The sequence below is a fragment of the Sphaerodactylus townsendi genome, linkage group LG03 (assembly GCF_021028975.2).
Source record: "Sphaerodactylus townsendi isolate TG3544 linkage group LG03, MPM_Stown_v2.3, whole genome shotgun sequence".
NCBI lineage: Eukaryota > Metazoa > Chordata > Lepidosauria > Squamata > Sphaerodactylidae > Sphaerodactylus > Sphaerodactylus townsendi.
This window is the reverse complement of record NC_059427.1, coordinates 17,190,153-17,211,898: the sequence shown is the minus strand read 5'-3', so window position 1 is coordinate 17,211,898 and position 21,746 is coordinate 17,190,153. Positions and strand designations below refer to the sequence as shown.

Genomic DNA, 21,746 nt, shown 5'->3' with positions numbered 1-21,746 from the left:
AAAATCCACTTATTTATCGCAAAGTGCCAACATGGCAATTTAACCAGAATACTGAGGTTTTAGTTTAGAAAAAATGGCTGGCTCCGAGGCGTGCATTACTCAGGAGTAAGCTTGGTGGTAGTTGGTGGCTTTGCTTTGAAGCAACTGTGCAACTCTTCCAATGGGTGAATCACGACCCTAGGAGGGTTTACTCAGAAGCAAGCCCCATTGCCAGCAACCAAGCTTACTCCCAGGTAAAGGATTGCGCTTTAGTTCTTCGCATGAAAATCAGTGGGGTTTAACAGCGCTTAACAGGGTTACCTACACTGCTTCCCCAAAACTAGGTGTCATGGGATGATGCCCTTCTCTGGACAATGTTCCCACAGCAAAGATGTGTGTGTGTGCGTGGGGTGACTCTGTTTGCTCATGCCCACAGAGAGGGCTCTGAGTGCCACCTCTGGCACCCGTGCCATAGGTTCGCCACCACTGCACTATACCATGCTGGCTTTCATCCTGGTCGCCTCTTCTTAACTATAAACACATATGTAGAGGCACTGTGTAGTTTCTCATGTTTTTCTTCACTTTGCAGAGCATTTCATAACAAGACAAGTTGGAAATCCTGGAAACAAAGAAATACCAAACTCAAGGGTTTCTCTCAATAGTTGCCTTAGAATTAATCTTGATGAGAACTAAATAGACCATATTGTGAAAGGCTATGACATCATCAGCCCCCATCCCGTACAATGAGGCTTCGGGAATTTGGCAACATTTAGGGTTCAAATAGATGCCATGAAGATAATACAACCCATTCTAAGTAATGCAAATTACAGTTTGCCTTGGGGCTGTATAGGGAAGTGTGAGCCATCCCAAACTGGTCTCCTTCCTTTGTTATTAGAATTTTAAAGGAGGAAAAGTGTGTTTTTGGAAAACATGGATTATCTCAGCAGTTTGCCTTAAAGTTGTCCCTCTTCACTTTCCCACGGGGGAAGTTCAAGTTCACCGTTGCTGACGACTTATCTCTGATGGGAACCTTCGGAGTCTGGCCAATGAAGGATGATTTATTATTTATTACACATTTAAATGATTATTTATTGCATTTTTATGCTGACCTTTCCCTTAACAGGCTAAAGGGTAAACCAGGGATCCCCAACATTTTTCGATCTGCAGGTACCTTTGGAATACTGGCACAGCATTGTGGACTCAACCACAAAACGGCTGCCACAGGAGACAAACTACAGATCAGTCAAGGAAGTGAGGTTATGCATAAATGTAACAGTAACACTTCACCATTTCATGCAGAAGTTCTGTTTATGTTAGGAGCAAAGCGTGGCATGTGTAACCTGATTGCAACTCTCATGTAACCTGATTGATGTATACCTTGATTAATATGTAAAGGGCCTTTCTCTCTTTCCTTACTTTCCTTTCTGATGTTTACAGCTTTGACACGGATTGTACATAATTAGGCAAATGACCCTGAGGATCCTCTCTGCCTGTTGGCTTGATGCGGGGGTGGGGTGGGGGAAGCGAGGCAAGGCGAGGCGAGGCAGGTGGCTGCATCTATCCCTATCATGGCCTTGAAGGCCCCTAAGCCTCTAAACAAATCTTTTCACACTTCCTCTGGGAAAGCGGGAGGGGGGAATTGGGCGAGGGTAAAGGAACCCCAGAAAACCAAGTCGAACAGAACTGGCTTTCTCAAGCTAGGATGCTACTGATCAAGGATCCAGAGTCTGTTTATTGGCTTAAGGTCCGAGACCTAACAGTTTAACACGATGCCTTTTAAAATGAATAAATTGTTGAAAAAAATTTCTTGCATAGAGACAAGATGAATATACATATTAAGCTAGCTAAGTAACCCTTAGGTGGTAGTTATCTCTGATCTGTAGGAACCGGGTTTGATTCTCCGCTCTGCTGCCTGAGCTGTGGAGGCTTATCTGGGGAATTCAGATTAGCCTGTACACTCCCACACACGCCAGCTGGGTGACCTTGGGCTAGTCACAGCTTCTCGGAGCTCTCTCAGCCCCACCTACCTCATAGGGTGTTTGTTGTGAGGGGGGAAGGGCAAGGAGATTGTAAACCCCTTTGAGTCTCCTATAGGAGAGAAAGGGGGGATATAAATCCAAACTTTTCTTTTTCTTCTTCTTATCTGTTTTCATTTTGCATACTTTTTCTACTCCTCAGATCTCAGAAGCTAAGAAGGGTCAGTCCTGGTTAGTACTTGGATGGAGGGCCGCCAAGGAAGTCCAAGCTTGTTACCCAGAGGCCGGCAATGGCAACTCTGAAGTCTCTTGCCTTGAAAATCCTAAGGGGTTGACATCAGTCAGGTGTGACTTGATAGCACTTCCCACTACCACCACCAGTGGGCACTGTTTATTGGAAAGGTGAAGTTCTATTCTTCTCAGTAGGGGTGTGGACCTTTTTTGGGTATTTTTATGTTCTGGGTTTAAAAGACGCAGAACATTTTGAAAAATTCTAAAAAAAGTCAATCCCACATGGACTTCTGAGGTGGTGGCAGAATAAAGATGGACACTGCGGCCAGATACAGAGCAGAATCCTTTCCTGCTGCCTCTGAGACTTACGTGGACTTCGGAGGCAGAGGTGCAGAACTTGAATGCTAGGCCCATCTGGGCTGAGCCCAGGTCTCTGCCACATGCCACTTCTGACCCCATGTGGACTGCAGTGATCAGCAGGTAAGTGAGGGGGAGAGGGAGGGGGAAAGGGGTTTCCCCCATATTAATTTTTTTAAATGATGGTGGGGCCAAAGCAGCCTGAAACAATGTTGAAAAAAAATTGGCATTTTTCAGGATCTGCTTTTTGGCTTCCTTATATTGCTGCCAGTTTTTGTTTTGGAGAACCACCTCCACCACCCTAAAAATACTGATAAGCTATTTTCCAGCCCCTCCCAGAGGTGGGATCCAGCAGGTTCTCACAGGTTCCCGAGAGTAGGTTACTAATTATTTGTGTGTGCCGAGAGGGGGTTACTAATTGGTGATTTTGCCACGTGATTTTTGCCTTAGTTACGCCCCTCCTCTCAGCAGTAGCGCGCAGAACTTGAAGCAGTCTAGCAGGAGGTGCACCGGCGTGTGTGGCAGCCTGCGCCTGCGTGCATTCGTTTCTTGGCCAATTACCGGCGCAGTGGCTGCGTCCTTGCCACAGCCCTGCCCAGGAATGCCCCGCCCCCAGAATGCCTGGCCATGCCCCCGTCGTGCCCCGCCCAGCCCCATTGGCGCTACGCCACAGTTTGAATCCCACCACCATGGGAACCTGTTACTAAAATTTTTGGATCCCACCACTGGCCCCTCCCCCCCATTTTGTCTTTGTCAAATCCACACCCTACCATCAATAAATAAAATTATAAATTTCCTTGACTGCCTCTCTTGGCCTCTTGGCTTCGGTTTCCTCCCTTCCAATTATCAAACATTGCCTGTCATAGAACTACAATGCAGTACTAAGCAGAGTTGCACATTTTAACTGACTTTAAAAAGTGTAGCTGTCCTTGGGACTTTCACTATTATTGGAGAAAATGATAGTGTGAAGTCTCTACTACATACAAACTACTGTAGTAACTGTCTTTCCTGTCAGGTGTGGGAGATTGCAAGCATGTATTCTGGCTTCTGAGATTGCAAATGCCTTATATGGCTTCTGAGATTGCAAATGCCTTAACAGACCAGGTGATCGAGAGCAACAGCTGCAGAAGGCCATTGCTTTCACATCCTGCACGTGAGCTCCCAAAGGCACCTGGTGGGCCACTGTGAGTAGCAGAGAGCTGGACTAGATGGACTCTGGTCTGATCCAGCTGGCTTGTTCTTATGTTCTTATTCATGGGAACCGCTGCTTGTGCTTCTCTCTTCCTTTTAGAAATGCCTTCCCATGAGGCAGCTGAAAACTAGATTTGCCTTCTTTGCAGGCAGAGTGTTTTGGCTATTAATTGCCCTGTTGTAATTAACAAGTGGTTTTACGTTGCTCATCTGTTCTTACAATTGTATTTTGACATACCATCTCTTGTGCAAACATGACTGGCTGTTGCTCCTGTCTTTCCCATTTATGTCCTTGCATTCTTCTGGTAAGCTGGGTTTTCACCTGCAGGAAATGAAATATGCAACCAGTTTCTACACCCAGTTGTGTTCCTTTGTTTTGCTTTCCTGCTCAGCACAATGTTAGATGTATCACGAGAAGACAGATGCAGAGCCTTCCTGACAGTTTCTCCAGCTCAATTTTCCTTCTGAGTTGCTTCTGAACTATTCCTCAACTGACAAGACCTAGATCAAAAGTTAGGCGGCATTCAGGTGATGCAACCTTCTTGCTTCTCGCCTGTTCCTCAACTGACAAGTCCTTGATCAAGAATTAGCCGCAACTGTGTTGCTTCTATTCCTCAACTGACAAGGACTTGAGCAAGAGTTAGCCAGCAGTCAGATGATACAACTGTTAGGATCCTCCATACCTCCTTTCCTTGCTTTCCTTGCCTGAAAGTAGCCCAGAGGCCACAGGGAAACTCTGTGTATGAGAGGGCTTGGATTTCTTCCTGGCTCACCCGCTCTTGTCTTATTGGGATAGCCACCACCATGCTTCCTTGAGTTTAAGATATTGATAGAGGCTATGAATGGGTGTAGCAGAGGCGTAGCTCCAAGGGGACAGGGGGAGCGACGCACCGGGCACGCACCCCATGGGGGTGTGGCGAGGGTGTTCCAGTGGTGTGGGAGGGGCGTTCCGGGGTGGGATGGGGGTGTTCCGAAGCGGGGGATGCACCAGTGCACCAGGCGCTTTCCCCCCTTGCTTTGCCTCTGGAGTGTAGCTACTGAAAATGGCATCTGGGGCAAGAAGTAAAATTACATCCCTCCAAACATCTGCAACATTCAAAGCCATTCATGGTCTCGGACCTGCATACCTGAGGGACCACCTCTCCCCATATTGCCCTGGTAGGCCCCTCTGGTCCTCAGAGGAGGACCTACTTGTGATCCCTGGCCCAAAAATGATCAGGCTGGCCTCGATGAGGGGCAGGGCCTTTTCAGCCCTGGCCCCTACCTGGTGGAACAGGCCACCTAGGGAGATCAGGGCCCTGCGGGACTTACAGAGTTTCCACAGGGCCTGCAAGACGGACCTGTTCCGCCAGGCGTTTGGCCAGCCTGGTTAAAAATACATCTACCGTGTCATCTGGCCTCCCGTGGGCACAAGGGGGGGGGAGGGGGGTAGTCAGACGCCGTCCACATTTTTAAATGGGTTCTGTTTTTATGTAATTAATATTTAAATTATGCTTTAATGTATGTTTTAACCTTGTTGTGAACTGCCCTGAGCCCTCAGGGGGAGGGCGGTATATTAAACAAACAAACAAACAAACAAACAAACAAACAAACAAACAAACAAACATCCCCCCTCCCCACTGCCATTACAAAAACTCCTCTGTGGTTACTTTAAAATTTAGCTTTCCTTTCCTTTCCTTCTGGCCGAGTGGTGCCGAGGCCAGCAAGAGACTGGGAGTGGAGACAAGGCCAGGGAGAGCACACTCCTTACCAGGTCTTGTCCTGCCCTATCTCTTGCTGGCCTCGGGGCCACTCAGGTAAAAGAAAAGTAAGCTGCATTTTAAAGGAACCACAGGTTTTTTGTGCGGGGCAGCAGCCAGGGTGCCCCTAAGCACCTGGCGCCCAGAGCAAGAACCCCCCCCCTCGCCTCCTCACTACGCTCTTCTGTGCACGTGATCTGCTAAGCAACTCATCTTCCCCGTCCTCAGTCCAGTCAGGAGGGTGGTGGTGGTTTGGTCTGTGTTTAGATTAGCAGCCAGTTGCCCTGGGTGGGAGCTTTGAACACAGCCTGTAATCTGTAATTTAGGCCAGACACAGTCCTAAAGGAAGACAAAGATCTTTATTTCCTAAAATACATTTCTCTCCACTAGAGCCCAGGAGCATTGAAAAACATCAGAACATTGCAGGGATGGTACAGAACGCAGAAAAGATACAACATGAGACTCAGTAGTACAAGTCACAAGAACACCCTGGCGTTCTGTTCCAAGGAATCAACACAAGCAAATCTGGAACTTTCGAAAAGAAGCTAGCCAAAGCAGGCCTGTCTCTCTCCACCCCCCCCCCCAATGTGGCTTGTATGCATAGTGTGTGCAAAGCTTTTATATACAGTGTGTGTGGGGGGGGGGGAGGGGTTCTCCCTGCCATGTCCTGGAACTGGGCTGCCTTGCCCCTGTCTCAAGGCTCAGATCCCCAACTCAGGATGTCCTGAAAACAATCTGTCTTGCCGTTTCCTGAAAGGTGGGCAAATGGTTCTACTGACCTGGCTACTTAACACCATGAACAGGAAACCAGTATCCCCCCTGCCTGAAGTGCAAAGCATTTAACTTGCCGTGGTGGCGAACCTTTGGCACTCCAGATGTTATGGACTACAATTCCCATCAGCACTCCAGATGTTATGGACTACAATTCCCAATTGGCCATGCTGGCAGGGGCTGATGGGAATTGTAGTCCATAACATCTGGAGTGCCAAAGGTTCGCCACCACTAATTTAGGGCTTTGCATGGCTTCTGAGTGTTGTTCAAGCATCCTGCATTTTCCTCATTATAGCAGCAGCAAGTTGACATCAAGCCAGGATGGGCCCAAACCCAGCTTGTGGCCAGCCTCATACATATGACTCACCCGTCCGCTTCCTTTCCAAGGAAGGATCCTGGCTAGGAAACTACCTCTAGTGCCTGTGATGTAAAAATCCAGGTGTGTGAGTTTACCTGAGTTTCTCTCCACCCTAATCCTGCATCCAAGAGTCATTTAGAATTTTTAGTTTTGAGGAAAAACCTTCTAACCCCAGGTGCCGGCATTCATATGTCACTGGTAACAGGGTATTCGTTTCTAACCAGCAATCCCATCCTAACACTCAGGGTATATTTGATTTAAAGACTAGATTTAAAGATTTGATTTAAAGACAGTAAGACTAGATTGAAATCATGGTTTTCCACTTTAACAATACTTCTCATAATGTTGTTTCATTCAGGCCATCAGCTCTTGCATTTCTTTGTTGCAGTGTTTGCATTTTGCATGCATCCTTGGCTTACCCACTTCATTAAAGGAACTTCATTAAAAATTTTCCAACACTGGGTCTCGTTTGCTGCCATTATAGTTTTTTCCTTCAAGGAGAGTATAATATAATAAACACAAAGATCCCAGTATTCTGCTCAAAAGGTTTCACTTTCATTTTTACTGTAAGCCCCTCCCCCCTCACACTTAGCTCCTTATGCAGATTATTCCACTCTAAACAATCTTCCATTCATTGAACTTCTTGAAATTTAGCACCAGAAGGAAGGAGTTGATTCTGTGTCTATGAATTTGCAAAGAAATGATGGGATTAAAGTCTTTTTGTCCACTCTGCATGTTTATTTTATAACAGTGCCAGTCGTGCTTTGATTCTGAGATGTGATGCGACCAGGCTACCTTTTTAATTTATCTGGAAATCAAATGACAATTTCATTTTCTACATATTGTTTTTTATTAGTCTTCTTGCAAGCTTCACAAAACCTCACAAACTCCAGGACAAAACACACACACCACCAAGACAAATTTGCAAAGCAGGTTATGGAAAGAAGAAGCTCTAGTAGATCAAATTCCCAATATGCGGCGTTCATCCGATAGAAAGATCAGCTATGCGGCAGACCACAACCTTTCAGGAATCTTGCGGCCAGCAAGATTTTAGCCCCACTCCCAACACCTCTAGGTAGCGGCTGCAAAAGAGCAAGATTCTAACCAATCCTGCAACGTTAATGCTTGCCAGTTGTCTCTATGCAAATCATTTTCATCGACTCTGACCCCACTTTTCATGAGGGAAATGGGAAGCTGTCCATATGCTGAGAAGTGCCATACGAATAACACACAAGAAAATGGGAATAACAATGCCAACACACAGGACAGTTGAGAAAAACGAGCCTCAGCTTGGTAAGCAGATATTAGGAGGGCCAGGGCCTATAATACTACATCAGACTGGGCTTGGTTGCATCTGGTCATAAGGCTTTGTAGACTAGTGGATGTTTAAAGCAAACTTTATGAAAATGTACCACCCTGAATTGTTCCCCTTCCAAAAGAAGTAGACTTTCTAAGGTCGAAACTCTGTCCCTTTCTTGAACCCAATTTCACTACCAAGACTGGAGGAATAGGATGCACTTTGTTGAATCAGGATAAGTTCCTACTTACCGATATTAGGAGAAAGTATTGTTTTGCAAGACATTAGCAGGACCGTGCCTGGCTAGGATATTGTAGTTCATTTCAAAGGGAGCTGGTTGCCGTCTACTAAATTTGCTTCAACCAAGAATCTGAGCACAGGGACATTCTTTCTAATGAATGTTGACTATTAGTTTACCTAGACCAGTGGTGGTGAACCTTTGGCACTCCAGATGTTATGGACTACAATTCCCATCAGCCCCTGCCCCCCCCCCCCCCCACCCCCCCCCCCCCCCCCCCCCCCCCCCCCCCCCCCCCCCCCCCCCCCACCCCCCCCCCCCCCCCCCCCCCACCCCCCCCCACCCCCCCCCCCCCCCACCCCCCCCCCCCCCCCCCCCCCCCCCCCCCCCCCCCCCCCCCCCCCCACCCCCCCCCCCCCCCCCCCCCCCCCCCCCCCACCCCCCCCCCCCCCCACCACCACCACCCCCCCCACCACCCCCCCCCCCCCCCACCCCCCCCCCCCCCCACCCCCCCCCCCCCCCACCCCCCCCCCCCCCCACCCCCCCCCCCCCCCACCCCCCCCCCCCCCCACCCCCCCCCCCCCCCACCCCCCCCCCCCCCCACCCCCCCCCCCCCCCACCCCCCCCCCCCCCCACCCCCCCCCCCCCCCACCCCCCCCCCCCCCCACCCCCCCCCCCCCCCACCCCCCCCCCCCCCCACCCCCCCCCCCCCCCACCCCCCCCCCCCCCCACCCCCCCCCCCCCCCACCCCCCCCCCCCCCCACCCCCCCCCCCCCCCACCCCCCCCCCCCCCCACCCCCCCCCCCCCCCACCCCCCCCCCCCCCCACCCCCCCCCCCCCCCACCCCCCCCCCCCCCCACCCCCCCCCCCCCCCACCCCCCCCCCCCCCCACCCCCCCCCCCCCCCACCCCCCCCCCCCCCCACCCCCCCCCCCCCCCACCCCCCCCCCCCCCCACCCCCCCCCCCCCCCACCCCCCCCCCCCCCCACCCCCCCCCCCCCCCACCCCCCCCCCCCCCCACCCCCCCCCCCCCCCACCCCCCCCCCCCCCCACCCCCCCCCCCCCCCACCCCCCCCCCCCCCCACCCCCCCCCCCCCCCACCCCCCCCCCCCCCCACCCCCCCCCCCCCCCACCCCCCCCCCCCCCCACCCCCCCCCCCCCCCACCCCCCCCCCCCCCCACCCCCCCCCCCCCCCACCCCCCCCCCCCCCCACCCCCCCCCCCCCCCACCCCCCCCCCCCCCCACCCCCCCCCCCCCCCACCCCCCCCCCCCCCCACCCCCCCCCCCCCCCACCCCCCCCCCCCCCCACCCCCCCCCCCCCCCACCCCCCCCCCCCCCCACCCCCCCCCCCCCCCACCCCCCCCCCCCCCCACCCCCCCCCCCCCCCACCCCCCCCCCCCCCCACCCCCCCCCCCCCCCACCCCCCCCCCCCCCCACCCCCCCCCCCCCCCACCCCCCCCCCCCCCCACCCCCCCCCCCCCCCACCCCCCCCCCCCCCCACCCCCCCCCCCCCCCACCCCCCCCCCCCCCCACCCCCCCCCCCCCCCACCCCCCCCCCCCCCCACCCCCCCCCCCCCCCACCCCCCCCCCCCCCCACCCCCCCCCCCCCCCACCCCCCCCCCCCCCCACCCCCCCCCCCCCCCACCCCCCCCCCCCCCCACCCCCCCCCCCCCCCACCCCCCCCCCCCCCCACCCCCCCCCCCCCCCACCCCCCCCCCCCCCCACCCCCCCCCCCCCCCACCCCCCCCCCCCCCCACCCCCCCCCCCCCCCACCCCCCCCCCCCCCCACCCCCCCCCCCCCCCACCCCCCCCCCCCCCCACCCCCCCCCCCCCCCACCCCCCCCCCCCCCCACCCCCCCCCCCCCCCACCCCCCCCCCCCCCCACCCCCCCCCCCCCCCACCCCCCCCCCCCCCCACCCCCCCCCCCCCCCACCCCCCCCCCCCCCCACCCCCCCCCCCCCCCACCCCCCCCCCCCCCCACCCCCCCCCCCCCCCACCCCCCCCCCCCCCCACCCCCCCCCCCCCCCACCCCCCCCCCCCCCCACCCCCCCCCCCCCCCACCCCCCCCCCCCCCCACCCCCCCCCCCCCCCACCCCCCCCCCCCCCCACCCCCCCCCCCCCCCACCCCCCCCCCCCCCCACCCCCCCCCCCCCCCACCCCCCCCCCCCCCCACCCCCCCCCCCCCCCACCCCCCCCCCCCCCCACCCCCCCCCCCCCCCACCCCCCCCCCCCCCCACCCCCCCCCCCCCCCACCCCCCCCCCCCCCCACCCCCCCCCCCCCCCACCCCCCCCCCCCCCCACCCCCCCCCCCCCCCACCCCCCCCCCCCCCCACCCCCCCCCCCCCCCACCCCCCCCCCCCCCCACCCCCCCCCCCCCCCACCCCCCCCCCCCCCCACCCCCCCCCCCCCCCACCCCCCCCCCCCCCCACCCCCCCCCCCCCCCACCCCCCCCCCCCCCCACCCCCCCCCCCCCCCACCCCCCCCCCCCCCCACCCCCCCCCCCCCCCACCCCCCCCCCCCCCCACCCCCCCCCCCCCCCACCCCCCCCCCCCCCCACCCCCCCCCCCCCCCACCCCCCCCCCCCCCCACCCCCCCCCCCCCCCACCCCCCCCCCCCCCCACCCCCCCCCCCCCCCACCCCCCCCCCCCCCCACCCCCCCCCCCCCCCACCCCCCCCCCCCCCCACCCCCCCCCCCCCCCACCCCCCCCCCCCCCCACCCCCCCCCCCCCCCACCCCCCCCCCCCCCCACCCCCCCCCCCCCCCACCCCCCCCCCCCCCCACCCCCCCCCCCCCCCACCCCCCCCCCCCCCCACCCCCCCCCCCCCCCACCCCCCCCCCCCCCCACCCCCCCCCCCCCCCACCCCCCCCCCCCCCCACCCCCCCCCCCCCCCACCCCCCCCCCCCCCCACCCCCCCCCCCCCCCACCCCCCCCCCCCCCCACCCCCCCCCCCCCCCACCCCCCCCCCCCCCCACCCCCCCCCCCCCCCACCCCCCCCCCCCCCCACCCCCCCCCCCCCCCACCCCCCCCCCCCCCCACCCCCCCCCCCCCCCACCCCCCCCCCCCCCCACCCCCCCCCCCCCCCACCCCCCCCCCCCCCCACCCCCCCCCCCCCCCACCCCCCCCCCCCCCCACCCCCCCCCCCCCCCACCCCCCCCCCCCCCCACCCCCCCCCCCCCCCACCCCCCCCCCCCCCCACCCCCCCCCCCCCCCACCCCCCCCCCCCCCCACCCCCCCCCCCCCCCACCCCCCCCCCCCCCCACCCCCCCCCCCCCCCACCCCCCCCCCCCCCCACCCCCCCCCCCCCCCACCCCCCCCCCCCCCCACCCCCCCCCCCCCCCACCCCCCCCCCCCCCCACCCCCCCCCCCCCCCACCCCCCCCCCCCCCCACCCCCCCCCCCCCCCACCCCCCCCCCCCCCCACCCCCCCCCCCCCCCACCCCCCCCCCCCCCCACCCCCCCCCCCCCCCACCCCCCCCCCCCCCCACCCCCCCCCCCCCCCACCCCCCCCCCCCCCCACCCCCCCCCCCCCCCACCCCCCCCCCCCCCCACCCCCCCCCCCCCCCACCCCCCCCCCCCCCCACCCCCCCCCCCCCCCACCCCCCCCCCCCCCCACCCCCCCCCCCCCCCACCCCCCCCCCCCCCCACCCCCCCCCCCCCCCACCCCCCCCCCCCCCCACCCCCCCCCCCCCCCACCCCCCCCCCCCCCCACCCCCCCCCCCCCCCACCCCCCCCCCCCCCCACCCCCCCCCCCCCCCACCCCCCCCCCCCCCCACCCCCCCCCCCCCCCACCCCCCCCCCCCCCCACCCCCCCCCCCCCCCACCCCCCCCCCCCCCCACCCCCCCCCCCCCCCACCCCCCCCCCCCCCCACCCCCCCCCCCCCCCACCCCCCCCCCCCCCCACCCCCCCCCCCCCCCACCCCCCCCCCCCCCCACCCCCCCCCCCCCCCACCCCCCCCCCCCCCCACCCCCCCCCCCCCCCACCCCCCCCCCCCCCCACCCCCCCCCCCCCCCACCCCCCCCCCCCCCCACCCCCCCCCCCCCCCACCCCCCCCCCCCCCCACCCCCCCCCCCCCCCACCCCCCCCCCCCCCCACCCCCCCCCCCCCCCACCCCCCCCCCCCCCCACCCCCCCCCCCCCCCACCCCCCCCCCCCCCCACCCCCCCCCCCCCCCACCCCCCCCCCCCCCCACCCCCCCCCCCCCCCACCCCCCCCCCCCCCCACCCCCCCCCCCCCCCACCCCCCCCCCCCCCCACCCCCCCCCCCCCCCACCCCCCCCCCCCCCCACCCCCCCCCCCCCCCACCCCCCCCCCCCCCCACCCCCCCCCCCCCCCACCCCCCCCCCCCCCCACCCCCCCCCCCCCCCACCCCCCCCCCCCCCCACCCCCCCCCCCCCCCACCCCCCCCCCCCCCCACCCCCCCCCCCCCCCACCCCCCCCCCCCCCCACCCCCCCCCCCCCCCACCCCCCCCCCCCCCCACCCCCCCCCCCCCCCACCCCCCCCCCCCCCCACCCCCCCCCCCCCCCACCCCCCCCCCCCCCCACCCCCCCCCCCCCCCACCCCCCCCCCCCCCCACCCCCCCCCCCCCCCACCCCCCCCCCCCCCCACCCCCCCCCCCCCCCACCCCCCCCCCCCCCCACCCCCCCCCCCCCCCACCCCCCCCCCCCCCCACCCCCCCCCCCCCCCACCCCCCCCCCCCCCCACCCCCCCCCCCCCCCACCCCCCCCCCCCCCCACCCCCCCCCCCCCCCACCCCCCCCCCCCCCCACCCCCCCCCCCCCCCACCCCCCCCCCCCCCCACCCCCCCCCCCCCCCACCCCCCCCCCCCCCCACCCCCCCCCCCCCCCACCCCCCCCCCCCCCCACCCCCCCCCCCCCCCACCCCCCCCCCCCCCCACCCCCCCCCCCCCCCACCCCCCCCCCCCCCCACCCCCCCCCCCCCCCACCCCCCCCCCCCCCCACCCCCCCCCCCCCCCACCCCCCCCCCCCCCCACCCCCCCCCCCCCCCACCCCCCCCCCCCCCCACCCCCCCCCCCCCCCACCCCCCCCCCCCCCCACCCCCCCCCCCCCCCACCCCCCCCCCCCCCCACCCCCCCCCCCCCCCACCCCCCCCCCCCCCCACCCCCCCCCCCCCCCACCCCCCCCCCCCCCCACCCCCCCCCCCCCCCACCCCCCCCCCCCCCCACCCCCCCCCCCCCCCACCCCCCCCCCCCCCCACCCCCCCCCCCCCCCACCCCCCCCCCCCCCCACCCCCCCCCCCCCCCACCCCCCCCCCCCCCCACCCCCCCCCCCCCCCACCCCCCCCCCCCCCCACCCCCCCCCCCCCCCACCCCCCCCCCCCCCCACCCCCCCCCCCCCCCACCCCCCCCCCCCCCCACCCCCCCCCCCCCCCACCCCCCCCCCCCCCCACCCCCCCCCCCCCCCACCCCCCCCCCCCCCCACCCCCCCCCCCCCCCACCCCCCCCCCCCCCCACCCCCCCCCCCCCCCACCCCCCCCCCCCCCCACCCCCCCCCCCCCCCACCCCCCCCCCCCCCCACCCCCCCCCCCCCCCACCCCCCCCCCCCCCCACCCCCCCCCCCCCCCACCCCCCCCCCCCCCCACCCCCCCCCCCCCCCACCCCCCCCCCCCCCCACCCCCCCCCCCCCCCACCCCCCCCCCCCCCCACCCCCCCCCCCCCCCACCCCCCCCCCCCCCCACCCCCCCCCCCCCCCACCCCCCCCCCCCCCCACCCCCCCCCCCCCCCACCCCCCCCCCCCCCCACCCCCCCCCCCCCCCACCCCCCCCCCCCCCCACCCCCCCCCCCCCCCACCCCCCCCCCCCCCCACCCCCCCCCCCCCCCACCCCCCCCCCCCCCCACCCCCCCCCCCCCCCACCCCCCCCCCCCCCCACCCCCCCCCCCCCCCACCCCCCCCCCCCCCCACCCCCCCCCCCCCCCACCCCCCCCCCCCCCCACCCCCCCCCCCCCCCACCCCCCCCCCCCCCCACCCCCCCCCCCCCCCACCCCCCCCCCCCCCCACCCCCCCCCCCCCCCACCCCCCCCCCCCCCCACCCCCCCCCCCCCCCACCCCCCCCCCCCCCCACCCCCCCCCCCCCCCACCCCCCCCCCCCCCCACCCCCCCCCCCCCCCACCCCCCCCCCCCCCCACCCCCCCCCCCCCCCACCCCCCCCCCCCCCCACCCCCCCCCCCCCCCACCCCCCCCCCCCCCCACCCCCCCCCCCCCCCACCCCCCCCCCCCCCCACCCCCCCCCCCCCCCACCCCCCCCCCCCCCCACCCCCCCCCCCCCCCACCCCCCCCCCCCCCCACCCCCCCCCCCCCCCACCCCCCCCCCCCCCCACCCCCCCCCCCCCCCACCCCCCCCCCCCCCCACCCCCCCCCCCCCCCACCCCCCCCCCCCCCCACCCCCCCCCCCCCCCACCCCCCCCCCCCCCCACCCCCCCCCCCCCCCACCCCCCCCCCCCCCCACCCCCCCCCCCCCCCACCCCCCCCCCCCCCCACCCCCCCCCCCCCCCACCCCCCCCCCCCCCCACCCCCCCCCCCCCCCACCCCCCCCCCCCCCCACCCCCCCCCCCCCCCACCCCCCCCCCCCCCCACCCCCCCCCCCCCCCACCCCCCCCCCCCCCCACCCCCCCCCCCCCCCACCCCCCCCCCCCCCCACCCCCCCCCCCCCCCACCCCCCCCCCCCCCCACCCCCCCCCCCCCCCACCCCCCCCCCCCCCCACCCCCCCCCCCCCCCACCCCCCCCCCCCCCCACCCCCCCCCCCCCCCACCCCCCCCCCCCCCCACCCCCCCCCCCCCCCACCCCCCCCCCCCCCCACCCCCCCCCCCCCCCACCCCCCCCCCCCCCCACCCCCCCCCCCCCCCACCCCCCCCCCCCCCCACCCCCCCCCCCCCCCACCCCCCCCCCCCCCCACCCCCCCCCCCCCCCACCCCCCCCCCCCCCCACCCCCCCCCCCCCCCACCCCCCCCCCCCCCCACCCCCCCCCCCCCCCACCCCCCCCCCCCCCCACCCCCCCCCCCCCCCACCCCCCCCCCCCCCCACCCCCCCCCCCCCCCACCCCCCCCCCCCCCCACCCCCCCCCCCCCCCACCCCCCCCCCCCCCCACCCCCCCCCCCCCCCACCCCCCCCCCCCCCCACCCCCCCCCCCCCCCACCCCCCCCCCCCCCCACCCCCCCCCCCCCCCACCCCCCCCCCCCCCCACCCCCCCCCCCCCCCACCCCCCCCCCCCCCCACCCCCCCCCCCCCCCACCCCCCCCCCCCCCCACCCCCCCCCCCCCCCACCCCCCCCCCCCCCCACCCCCCCCCCCCCCCACCCCCCCCCCCCCCCACCCCCCCCCCCCCCCACCCCCCCCCCCCCCCACCCCCCCCCCCCCCCACCCCCCCCCCCCCCCACCCCCCCCCCCCCCCACCCCCCCCCCCCCCCACCCCCCCCCCCCCCCACCCCCCCCCCCCCCCACCCCCCCCCCCCCCCACCCCCCCCCCCCCCCACCCCCCCCCCCCCCCACCCCCCCCCCCCCCCACCCCCCCCCCCCCCCACCCCCCCCCCCCCCCACCCCCCCCCCCCCCCACCCCCCCCCCCCCCCACCCCCCCCCCCCCCCACCCCCCCCCCCCCCCACCCCCCCCCCCCCCCACCCCCCCCCCCCCCCACCCCCCCCCCCCCCCACCCCCCCCCCCCCCCACCCCCCCCCCCCCCCACCCCCCCCCCCCCCCACCCCCCCCCCCCCCCACCCCCCCCCCCCCCCACCCCCCCCCCCCCCCACCCCCCCCCCCCCCCACCCCCCCCCCCCCCCACCCCCCCCCCCCCCCACCCCCCCCCCCCCCCACCCCCCCCCCCCCCCACCCCCCCCCCCCCCCACCCCCCCCCCCCCCCACCCCCCCCCCCCCCCACCCCCCCCCCCCCCCACCCCCCCCCCCCCCCACCCCCCCCCCCCCCCACCCCCCCCCCCCCCCACCCCCCCCCCCCCCCACCCCCCCCCCCCCCCACCCCCCCCCCCCCCCACCCCCCCCCCCCCCCACCCCCCCCCCCCCCCACCCCCCCCCCCCCCCACCCCCCCCCCCCCCCACCCCCCCCCCCCCCCACCCCCCCCCCCCCCCACCCCCCCCCCCCCCCACCCCCCCCCCCCCCCACCCCCCCCCCCCCCCACCCCCCCCCCCCCCCACCCCCCCCCCCCCCCACCCCCCCCCCCCCCCACCCCCCCCCCCCCCCACCCCCCCCCCCCCCCACCCCCCCCCCCCCCCACCCCCCCCCCCCCCCACCCCCCCCCCCCCCCACCCCCCCCCCCCCCCACCCCCCCCCCCCCCCACCCCCCCCCCCCCCCACCCCCCCCCCCCCCCACCCCCCCCCCCCCCCACCCCCCCCCCCCCCCACCCCCCCCCCCCCCCACCCCCCCCCCCCCCCACCCCCCCCCCCCCCCACCCCCCCCCCCCCCCACCCCCCCCCCCCCCCACCCCCCCCCCCCCCCACCCCCCCCCCCCCCCACCCCCCCCCCCCCCCACCCCCCCCCCCCCCCACCCCCCCCCCCCCCCACCCCCCCCCCCCCCCACCCCCCCCCCCCCCCACCCCCCCCCCCCCCCACCCCCCCCCCCCCCCACCCCCCCCCCCCCCCACCCCCCCCCCCCCCCACCCCCCCCCCCCCCCACCCCCCCCCCCCCCCACCCCCCCCCCCCCCCACCCCCCCCCCCCCCCACCCCCCCCCCCCCCCACCCCCCCCCCCCCCCACCCCCCCCCCCCCCCACCCCCCCCCCCCCCCACCCCCCCCCCCCCCCACCCCCCCCCCCCCCCACCCCCCCCCCCCCCCACCCCCCCCCCCCCCCACCCCCCCCCCCCCCCACCCCCCCCCCCCCCCACCCCCCCCCCCCCCCACCCCCCCCCCCCCCCACCCCCCCCCCCCCCCACCCCCCCCCCCCCCCACCCCCCCCCCCCCCCACCCCCCCCCCCCCCCACCCCCCCCCCCCCCCACCCCCCCCCCCCCCCACCCCCCCCCCCCCCCACCCCCCCCCCCCCCCACCCCCCCCCCCCCCCACCCCCCCCCCCCCCCACCCCCCCCCCCCCCCACCCCCCCCCCCCCCCACCCCCCCCCCCCCCCACCCCCCCCCCCCCCCACCCCCCCCCCCCCCCACCCCCCCCCCCCCCCACCCCCCCCCCCCCCCACCCCCCCCCCCCCCCACCCCCCCCCCCCCCCACCCCCCCCCCCCCCCACCCCCCCCCCCCCCCACCCCCCCCCCCCCCCACCCCCCCCCCCCCCCACCCCCCCCCCCCCCCACCCCCCCCCCCCCCCACCCCCCCCCCCCCCCACCCCCCCCCCCCCCCACCCCCCCCCCCCCCCACCCCCCCCCCCCCCCACCCCCCCCCCCCCCCACCCCCCCCCCCCCCCACCCCCCCCCCCCCCCACCCCCCCCCCCCCCCACCCCCCCCCCCCCCCACCCCCCCCCCCCCCCACCCCCCCCCCCCCCCACCCCCCCCCCCCCCCACCCCCCCCCCCCCCCACCCCCCCCCCCCCCCACCCCCCCCCCCCCCCACCCCCCCCCCCCCCCACCCCCCCCCCCCCCCACCCCCCCCCCCCCCCACCCCCCCCCCCCCCCACCCCCCCCCCCCCCCACCCCCCCCCCCCCCCACCCCCCCCCCCCCCCACCCCCCCCCCCCCCCACCCCCCCCCCCCCCCACCCCCCCCCCCCCCCACCCCCCCCCCCCCCCACCCCCCCCCCCCCCCACCCCCCCCCCCCCCCACCCCCCCCCCCCCCCACCCCCCCCCCCCCCCACCCCCCCCCCCCCCCACCCCCCCCCCCCCCCACCCCCCCCCCCCCCCACCCCCCCCCCCCCCCACCCCCCCCCCCCCCCACCCCCCCCCCCCCCCACCCCCCCCCCCCCCCACCCCCCCCCCCCCCCACCCCCCCCCCCCCCCACCCCCCCCCCCCCCCACCCCCCCCCCCCCCCACCCCCCCCCCCCCCCACCCCCCCCCCCCCCCACCCCCCCCCCCCCCCACCCCCCCCCCCCCCCACCCCCCCCCCCCCCCACCCCCCCCCCCCCCCACCCCCCCCCCCCCCCACCCCCCCCCCCCCCCACCCCCCCCCCCCCCCACCCCCCCCCCCCCCCACCCCCCCCCCCCCCCACCCCCCCCCCCCCCCACCCCCCCCCCCCCCCACCCCCCCCCCCCCCCACCCCCCCCCCCCCCCACCCCCCCCGTCCGCCACCCCCCCCCCTCCCCACCCCCCCCCCCCCAAGCCCCCCCCCCCCCCCCCCAATATCTATCTATCTATCTATCTATCTATCTATCTATCTATCTATCTATTTCTGTAGGTGTGAGAGGACATGTCAAACAAAGAGGGTGGTTTCAAATAATAACTAATCACAATAAAAATCAACCCATACAGAGTGGATAAGGATGACTCCTCATGGATGACTCTGACCTGTGCAAGATGGACAGAGTAGGGTAAACATAAATCAAACAAGGAAAGTACAGGATAAAAGCAGACAAGTTACTTACAACTGTAAAAAGTGGTCTGTGCCTAGTGAGTAAGTCCAAGTCTTTATTTAAGTCTAAGGGAGGGATGCATCATGTGTGACCGCTTTGCTCTCCTAGCCCAAAACATGCAGACATGACCTCTTCTTTCAGACCATACCTGCTGCTCCAGATAGGCCTCAGCCAGCTGAGCTGCCTCCTCACTGCTCTTTGGTTCTTTGGCTCTCACCCAGGTCTGCATTCCCCACGGCAGAACTTGCAGAAACTGCTCCAGGATGATCATATCCATAATTTGTCCCTTGGTGCGATCTCTTGGTCGTAGCCACCCCCGGGCTGCCTCATCCAGCCGGGTCAGTGTCTGCCGGGGAGTTTCTGCCAAAGGAACGGTTCCCAAGCGAAACCTCTTCCGGTTGCTTTCTTCAGTGTCTTTGGGCAGAGTGGTGATGACCTCAGGGTGGGTGTCAATCGGATCTTCTTTGAGGGAGCAACAGGATTCTGGAGCTTTCCTGGAGACTGAAGAAAACATGGAGGGCATCCAGCCCATTGTAGTCCAGGTTCCAAAGAGATCCGTTGTGCCAAAATAGCCAGATTCTTCCACCTGTTTCTGTGAAAATGGAAACTTCTGGGAAGCCATTCTGTGAGGGAACTCTATAACCTGTGGGATGATAGCAAAATGGGAAAACATCATTGTCACACCCTCCTGTCCTGGAACTTAGAGCTGCAAAAAATGGCCCTCCTTCCACTTTAGCCTCACAACAACCCTGTGAGGTAGGCTAGCCTAAAAGACAATCCAAAGTCCCTTTTGGGCTTAATGGAGATTTGAACTTGGATTTCCGAACTGGATTTTCAAAGACTAGGCACTACACCCAGAGGTGGGATCCAGCAGGTTCTCACCAGTTCCCGAGCGTGGGTTACTAATTATTTGTGTGTGCCGAGAGGGGGTTACTAATTGAGTCTGCTTTTCTGTTAGAAATTCCATTAGGTCCAAAAATCATTAAGGCCTGTTGTTTCCTATGTAGCTGGTTAGCGAAGGTAGAAAACGGGATAATTCTCCCTGTTGGGCTGTTTTAAAAACATGTTTTAGAAATATGGTAAAGTTCCTGGTTTAAGGAAAGTATCCTTCTTTTGATTTCTAGAAACAAAATTAAGTATTTGAAAGTATTAAGTATTTGACAGGCAGTCAATTAGAGGAGAAGTAGTTGTTTCTGTTGGCAGTAGACGATAGGACTTGCTACAATGAGTTTAAATTATGGACAGAAAGATACCAGCTGGAAATTAGGAACTTTTTTTTTACAATAAGAGTTTTTTACAGTAACAGAGAAATTATTAATGCCCTGCCCCCGGAATGCCCGGCCACGCCCCCGTCGTGCCCCACCCAGCCCCATTGGCGCTACCCCACTGTTTGAATCCCACCACCATGGGAATCTGCTACTAAAAAGTTTGGATCCCACCACTGACTACACCACTCTTCACCTTCAATATGTTTGAAATGTCACTGCTATCTGGCTCGCTATGGCATGCAAAAGATAGGGTCGCCATTTAGGTGCTCCTGACTGCTTAAGGTTTACCATACAAGGAATAACACATGTGTTAGAGTTGGGAGTGAAGGTGTCCTTAATGAGCGGTCTTCTTTGCTTCGTCTTCCACTGCAGCAACTTGGGACAAAGTGTTATCATAGCTAAACACAGCTTCATGTTAAGTCCCTAGATTCCCACAGGAGGAGCCTGAACAAAAGACGGCAGTGGTCCAAAGTCTTGGGCACCCACCTTCTCTGTCTTATGCTCCTTCTTTTGCCTTTGGGACAGCCTTTCTGGAACTTGCACCCACCTGTAAAATAAAAGTAAATCTGTTGAAAGGAAGGCAGATGTGAGCACACAAAAACAGGAGAGGGGAGAGGTTGCCGACCCTCCCCCTCCAATCCTTTGCTGCCGAGCTTCTCGCTGCCGGAGTGGCTCTGGATGCTCAATTGCTCCAGAGCAGTCAGAGAGGAAGGATGCAGCAGAGGGTGTTGGTTGGAAACTGAAGATGCAAAAAGAGGCGCGGATTCTCCCTGCCAAGGCCTCCCTGCAACCCAAACGAAAGAGCCAGCTGGAAGTGCAGCGACCTCAGTCTAACCCGGAAAAAAAGACCCTGCTGTTTGAAGCAAAGAGAAGAGGTGGCTGCATCTTGTCTTCCAGTGAATAGGGAGCCCTCTGGCGGGCAACAAGACAATCCTTTTTCTTCTGGCTGGAATCCTCGCTTCTGTCATCCACACATCCTTCCGCCCTTGAACAACGAAGCCCAAATAGGCTTATTTGATCCCTTAATGACTGCTGCAAGGGTTTTATTTATATTACAGGCCAGCTCCGTCTCAGTTGGACACAGCACCGCCGTTTACACATGGATCCTGACCGTCCATGCATTCAGATCGAGGCAGTACTGAAATAATGTGGAGGAGGCTGGGTTGCCATCCTCCAGTCGGGGTCTGGAGAGCTCCTGGAATTACAGCTGACTATAGAGATCACTTCCCCTGAAGAAAACGGCTGCTTTGGGGGTGGACTGTATGGCCCTCCTTCCCAAACACTATTGCCTCAGGCTCTATCCCAAAATCTCAAGGAATTTCCCAGCCTGGACTTGGCAACTGTAGGATTGAAGGTTGTTCCCTTCACCACACAGATTGTGCATGAACTGGGCCTTCAGAATGAGCAGCACCGAAGCCTGATATGTGTGATTCTTTCTCATCCCCCGCAAAAGAGAAGATCGTACATTTTGGACATCTACACAAACTAGGGTCTGTTTAGCAGTGAACACAAATCGGAGGGAAGGTGGGTCATGTTAAGGTCAAGGGAACATTATGGTAAATAATTCAACTCCTAGCGCAACCGTTAAGGCCAAAAGGCTTATATTTCAAACTCTAGAGCGCACTGGGTCCATACTGGCTTGATTAGTGACAAACAGTAGTTGTCAGATGACAGTCCCAGCCACATGCTATATTTCTGCTAATAACAAAAGGTAAACTAACACCAAAGTGATGAATACATTGACTGTGTTCATGGATCATTAGATATTATGCTGCCATTGTATTTTGCTGTACAGAAAAGGTTTTGTTGGGTGTGACAGAGACAAAGCCATATCCGTTGATGTATGGATGTAGTCATAATTCAATTTTGGGA

The 21,746-nt window shown here is 68.1% G+C and overlaps 1 protein-coding gene across 1 annotated transcript; it reads right to left on the bottom strand.

Annotated features, from left to right (window-relative positions):
- Positions 1-2,590: 2,590 nt before the first annotated feature.
- On the bottom strand, positions 2,591-20,759 carry LOC125427719 (zinc finger protein 202-like). The gene is made up of 3 exons (XM_048487270.1): positions 20,422-20,759; positions 18,755-19,249; positions 2,591-2,632 (listed from the first exon to the last, which is right to left on the bottom strand). Exons 2-3 carry the CDS (start codon positions 19,226-19,228, stop codon positions 2,591-2,593), a joined length of 516 nt encoding a protein of 171 aa, XP_048343227.1. The 5' UTR covers positions 19,229-19,249; positions 20,422-20,759.
- Positions 20,760-21,746: the final 987 nt, after the last annotated feature.